We start from the raw sequence: 6596 nt of genomic DNA, 5'->3' as shown, positions 1-6596 counted from the left end.
TATCAAGTAGTGAAGCAAACGTGAAATTACCCTTGACCATCAATTGAAAACCGCTCTATTAAATACCGTATTTATTCCGGCGATTAACCGCAAACCTTCGAAAAAGCGCCCACCCTGAAAGCCCAAAAACTTAACAAGCGTCTAGCCCACCCCCTCCCAACAAAAAAATTTATGTACAAGCCCAGCGTGGAGGAGCGTCAGTTGTGTTCCAAAATTCGTTTTGGATACGGTAGTCAGTGAACTTTTATATTGTGTATGGCTTGTTCATGTCAGCTTTTATAAAATATTTGAGATAGTACGCGCGCTCTCATTGGTCGATAGGTGTGCTTAGATGAGAGTATGTAAAAATGGTTGTGACGTCACGCTTTCTGTGTCTCCCGGCACAATTTGAAAACATTTCAAAGCTTTCGCAAGACTCGCAAAGTAATTTCAAGTACAACTGTTAAGGAAATGGTGAAAAGTTCCCAAAATTTTGATCGGGGTTTGCCTATCTCCTCCCCCCTGAACCCGAGGGAAAAAAGCAAAAGAAAGAAGAACCACCGCGCTTTGCCTGCCTCGCTAGACGACCTCGTCGAGGGAGCTCAAGTGAAGACGACACAATATGGTACAAATACGCAGTAAACTTTTTTCAAGGTAATTTTTGCATCTGAGTACCACAATAAAATTCTCTAAAAGACATTCTTTATTCAAAAAATGTACACGAAAACGAACACAAAACTATATGCTACAGACTATAAATGTTTCAAATCAAACTTTGTACGGCCGGTTGCCGTGTTTTGGCTGTCAAATTTGTATAAAATGTATTTTCTCTGAGACTTTCTCAGCGTAATAATCTACTGCTACGATTGCTATTACCAGCAACAACTTCACAGTCTGGATCCGCTGCTTGTGCTATGATTCCTAAACAGCAAAACTTCACAAGGCACGATGAGCGACTCGACTTCTCGGCCATCTCAGGCTGCCACATCGGGCAAGTTCACGTAACTTTTAAGAGCGACCATGCACAATGACATTCATTTTCAGCTTAAATAAACTCCTCATCTTGAAGTTCTTTCCTTTCAGAATCGTATATTTTGAACATTTCTTCTAGTTTTCACCGAATGTTTGGTATTTTTCTGTAAGATTCACGAGAATTCAAAGCTGAAATCGCCGTCAACACGGGGCTCGCTGACGCTTGCCACAAATTTCAACTTGATTTTGACTTTTATAATACAAATTTTGATTGGTTTATGTGTTGTCAGATGCGCTTTTACATTGACTAGTAACAAAAATGATTGTCCAGAGCGTGGACTGAGAACATCTATTTCAATCAAGAAATAAATAAACAAAATTTCCCTTCATTTATCGAATTATTTTTGTAGAAATATTTTATAAAAGCAATAGAGGACTTTTTTCCCGTGTTTACAAAGACTCATCTAAACGCTCGGGAAGTTGGGAGAATTCTCGAAAGTTATGCAAACCCTCGACTGCGTCTCGGGTTTGCATAACTGTCTCGAGTTCTCCCAACCCCCCTCGTGTTTAGATGAGGCTATGTAAACACGGAAAAAGTCCGCTATTGCTTAATTGCACTTTGTTTTGTCTGGTTAAAGCGAAATAAACTTGTTATCCCCTGTTTTGTTATTCTCTAAAAATGTCCTCGCCTGCTGAAAATCTTGGGAAATAATAAGCGCCCACCCTCGAACAAGCGCCCACCTTCAAGGGCCCAAAATTAAATAAGCGCCCAGGAAGGTTTATCAAATACGGTAAGTGACTTGGCTTAATTAACGCATGGCGCAGGTTTCATGTTTCTGGTTCTCATTTTTCGGAATTTGTTCATCGCGCCGCTAAGAGCCACCGTAATAAACGTAATGTACCGGCTAAAAATTAAAAGCCACTAAAAAGTGGCACAATCTTACAAAACAATGAACCGAACAGAACTGATTAAAACTCGAAGCAAATGTACATAATATACACTAAGTGTGGGAAACATGCGCACGCGAGTAAGTCACGCATGGTTTTACTTTCAGCTCTTACTGGCTCTTTTTTGGCCAATCACAGAACAGAGATAAGCAATAACCAAAAATAATAAGAAGAAAATCGAAAAAGAGCAAAACGAGACTCCATTTCGACTCTTTTTATAGTAGAAACTGCTCTACCACTGTAGAGTAATTTAGTATTAATTAAAAACATCGTTAAAATTAATTGAAAGATAATTAAGTGGGAGACAGGAAGTTTTCTATTGCTTTGAGGGCAAGAGGAAGAGACTCTGGCGCCAGGAAAAAAAACCTGCTGGCCTTTGCACCCTTTTACAGCTATAATTAGATTGAAATTGTTGTTTTTGGCCGATTTCTTATGAATTTAACATCTGGCAAGACAAAAAGAATCTTCTCGATGTCATAGACTAACGCAATTATATCGGAAAAATAAAAGATAAACAAATAAGCGATTGTTGATCAAATTGGACTCGAATACAATGTAAGTTCGATCATTTATGATCACCAGGTCAAATGATTTCCTTCTCCGCTCTCCTTCAAAAATCCTGGAATAAAGGTGAAATCGAGCTGCAATTACACGGTCCTTATGTCAAACACACCAGAAACTTAATTCGCATTCATGTCATATTTGTCAACTTATCTTTCATTTTACAATTCATTGCAATGCTATACTGCTATTGAGATAACAAGATCACTTTATAATTTCAGATGGAGAATAAATTACTTTGAAAGCCTGTATCTAACTTAAACATTATATAGTTAGTCTAATTACCGAACTTCTGTAGATACCACACTTTCAAAATAAGAGGTTCTTTAAGTAAATCGGAGCCGAGTGAAGACGTGGCGAAAACGTAAAAAACAAAAAGTCAAAAGGTCTGGCCCCAGCTCAAATTGTTCAAAGAATGGATAACTTTATCCAGCGGATAAGTCGCTATCCAGCAGATAAAATGTATTGGTTGGGGTATATTTTACCCTCTGGATAGCGGTTGATCCGCTGGGTTGAGTTATCCGCTCTTTGAACAACCGGAGCCAAATGAGAAGTAAAACTGATGGTGGCGCATGTGCATATTGCGTTTTGTTACATTTCTTTGCCGCCCTCTGGACAACCACGTCGTGAGGTGAACTGAGTAAATTTTTCTCTCTCCGTTATGAAGCTGAATTTAGCTCAGGGATATTTCGACAAACACTAAACAAATTGGAAAAGCTTGAATTATTGAGAAATCATCGAAAGTTGCTGAATCGAAAGTAAACAGGTATGGTTGCGCGGAGTCCGTAAATACATTGAATAGAATCGAAGCAGGGGAGCAAGAGTAATGGTCAAAGGTAATTATAATTAAAAACCGATAAAGTCAGCACTCACACAGGCTAATTTATGGTGCACGAGACCATAGATCACTATCACAAGAGCTGACTAAATGCAAATACACTCGCCCGAAGGGATGCCGAGTCGATCACAAGACCTTCCGCTGTATCCGTAACAAGAAAAAGTACAGATTTGAACACCTGCGCGAAGAGAGCTATACGGTGTTTACTGTCTTTGAATATTAAAATCTTCCAAATTAATACAAATGGCCACTGTGAACCTCCGTAGAATCACAGCTGGAATTACGCAGAGGTCGGAGTCTTATTGTTGAGTAAGAATTGCATCAGGGTCAAAAGTTGGACTGTTGGCATAGCGATTACTGAAATTATACAACACAAGGAAAATTTCAAAGTGTTGCTTCATAATCAGCAGCAGTAAAATCACTAACCATTGCTTCATACTATAGGTATTTTACCTTAATCAAAATTGTACTAGTTTTTTAATCATCATTTGAGCACTTTCAGATTCGCGTGCATTCGTACTCAATTCAGCTATTGTTGGTTTCACTTTAGTTTCTCACGCACTCAGGGCAGTTATGGTTTGTTCTCTCTAACTAATGTCTGTGTTTTCATGAATTGATGTCTGTAGAGCTAAACTTATTGTTTAGTTATAAATGGGCCTCCTATTTCCAAGTCTTTAATTGTACGGTGATAAGACTAGGATTTTACAAGGTTTATATATGTAGGATTTTAATAATCTGCTTGATCCCAAACGTTCAGAGCCGGGAGTGAATTGCTGTCAGTTTTCAATTGTCTGATAAAGAGAGGACACTGTGCAAAATTTCATGGCCTAAGGAATTCGAGTATTTAAAAGTCTTTATATGTGCATCTTTCTGTCTCCTTTCTACTCATCTCCGCTGAAGACCGTACATCAAACGCTAAAGCAATCCAATAATCCACTTACCAAAAAGCAGAGTTCCTGCAACCAACAACAATACCCGGAAATGCTTTAAACTCCACATTTCGTTCGGCGAGATCTCATCGACCAGTCGCTGCACTTAAAAATGTCGCAATGACCCTTGAATGAAAATTGTCGATATTCTCGTTCACGGCGAGGGAGGTTTCGTGGGCTTGTCTGTTGTCCTCTCGCTAATGTCCTATGCTAAACTTGAAAGGGCCTGTAATTTGCTTATTAGGTCAGGTGTTGTTTTTCTTTCATTTGTAGACCTATTGTTAGTTACATGACACCCACTTAACCCGAGTCAGCCCACTTCTTCCGAGAAATAGAGAAGTAAACAGGTGATTATGTAATAGTTTATTCTTGACACGAAAATCTCGAAATATGCTAGAGAAAAACAAATAGACGAACGTCGCGAAAACATTTTATTGTCTCAAATTCTAGTTGTCGTGACTTTTGCCTAAGTTAAGCTTGGTGAGTCCATAAAAGGAAAATATGAACGACGACAGAAGAAGGCAGACTAATCCGCAAAAGGGAAATTCAAATGTCAAGAGGACTTTGAAAGATAAATCACTCTCGCAAATGTTCAGATGTATTTTAAAAATGCACTCAACACGCGATGTCACACGCTTCGTCGTTGTATTAATAGGTGAAGAGTGAGTCATAAATCACCTCATAGGCGTCGAGGGGGCCATGGAAGTTTACGCTACTACAATTTAAGGCCATTTTTCCTCAGTATTTTGGTACTGAATTTCGAAGGTTTTGTACATTTGTAACCTAACATTCGGAATTCCATCGATTTTTGACACAATATTGGGTTTTTCCCCGCCGCTTTTTTGCACGGATTTTGGATATGGCCCTCAATGTGACACTTACAGTTGTCTACCTTTTAACAAGTCACAAAGTCACAAATCATTTATGACAGTTTTCAGCAATCTACAGGGTAATTGGTCCCCTAGGAGGTATATGACGCAATGCGGCTGTCTAGCCGTTCGGCTGCCGTTGTTTACTGCCATTTCAGAATAGGAAGCGCTCGCCTCTTCCAAAGCCTGAAATAGGAAATGCTACTTTCTTCTCTCGTTTCCTTTCGTTTGATTGGAGTTTTTATTGGCGTTTTAACCTGTGGTCGAGAATACTACAAGGAACTACAGTAATATACTTAGGCGAACCGCCCCAACTGGCGGCAACCTGTAAGGGATCATGGGACACATAAACAAGGTCACGTGACAAGTGGCGCGAACGGAGAACTCTTCGTACGTTTTATCGAGTACGAGTATTGTTAAGTCTTGTCAGTTAATTCCCCCTTGTTTACGTCTACAACCCGGTGGGGGGAGTATTCCTCTATATAAGCTACATTCGTAGGTATGGAGTTGAACAAACAATCTGCAAGGAACCGCACAACGAAAATGCTGCAAGTAGACGCAGGATCTGGGAAAGATCTAATGAGCCAAAAATATAAATGACTTAAATTTCTGCAAGGCTGATCGGACTGCGTAGAAAACTTAACACGGCAGCGACGTGATAGAGACCAAACCGAGAATCAACAAAATGCGGTGAATTTGGGTCCATCCAAAATCACTACCACGTGTATTTGGAAGACAACTCGACTGGCGCTGGTTGCTCTACCCTTTGCAGTGCTACACCGTGCTGACGCCCGAGCCAGCCAGCACGAAACTGCTGTCCACGATTGCTGCATTCTGTTGATTCTCGGTTTGGTCTCTATCATGTCGCTGTTGTGTTAAGTTTTTTACGCAGTCCGATCAGCCTTGCAGAAATTTGAGTCATGGTTTTTTAGCCGCTTTGGTCTGAATTAGGGTATGCATTTTTACCATTTTGGCCTGAAAGTCTAAAAAAAGATACGGATTTTGCCGAAAAAGGTATCATCGGATTCTAGAAACCAGGTGCAGGTCTGAAATGGGTACGAATTTTCGAGCCCAGGTTTGAGAAAGGGGTAACGGAAAATGACATATTTTGTCCGAAATAGGGTTTGGAGTTTCGTGCCGCACACTCCCACCAAAAAATCCAAGGACTTCCCTCCGGTACGGACCTCGATAGCTACGACTGATTTTGTATTCCCTGCCCCCTCCTGAGGCTTTTCCGTGCCCCGAAATTTATCCCTCACTGTTTTGATAAATTACAACATGCAATATCACGAGTAACAAATAATAACTTTGAAGCGCCATTTGCTGCACTTACAGGAGTTCAAATATAGTTATATTTTATGTCAGAACAAAGGCACTTTTACGAAGAATTTCACTTGTCATGGTTCATTTATTTGAGCACATGCGTACCAAATATTTTGCCCGAGACCCCGAAAGTGGTCTAACAACCCGAGAAACGCCTTGTAGAAACGACTAAGCGTG

General features: G+C 40.1%; 1 protein-coding gene across 1 annotated transcript in view; it reads right to left on the bottom strand.

Moving 5' to 3' along the window:
- LOC146466883 (chymotrypsinogen A-like) overlaps positions 1-4485 on the bottom strand; it is a 15546-nt gene extending 11061 nt beyond the window's left edge. Inside the window, exon 1 of the mRNA XM_085126689.1 lies at positions 4240-4485. Within this exon, the coding sequence (XP_084982815.1) occupies positions 4240-4297 (58 nt within the window). The 5' untranslated portion in view covers positions 4298-4485. The remainder of the gene's footprint in view (positions 1-4239) is intronic.
- Positions 4486-6596: the final 2111 nt, after the last annotated feature.

The sequence above is a fragment of the Pavona decussata genome, unplaced genomic scaffold (assembly GCF_977016875.1).
Source record: "Pavona decussata unplaced genomic scaffold, jaPavDecu1.1 SCAFFOLD_140, whole genome shotgun sequence".
Classification (NCBI taxonomy): Eukaryota; Metazoa; Cnidaria; class Anthozoa; order Scleractinia; family Agariciidae; genus Pavona; species Pavona decussata.
The sequence above is the reverse complement of the archived record's forward strand: the minus strand, read 5'-3'. Positions and strand labels throughout refer to the sequence as shown.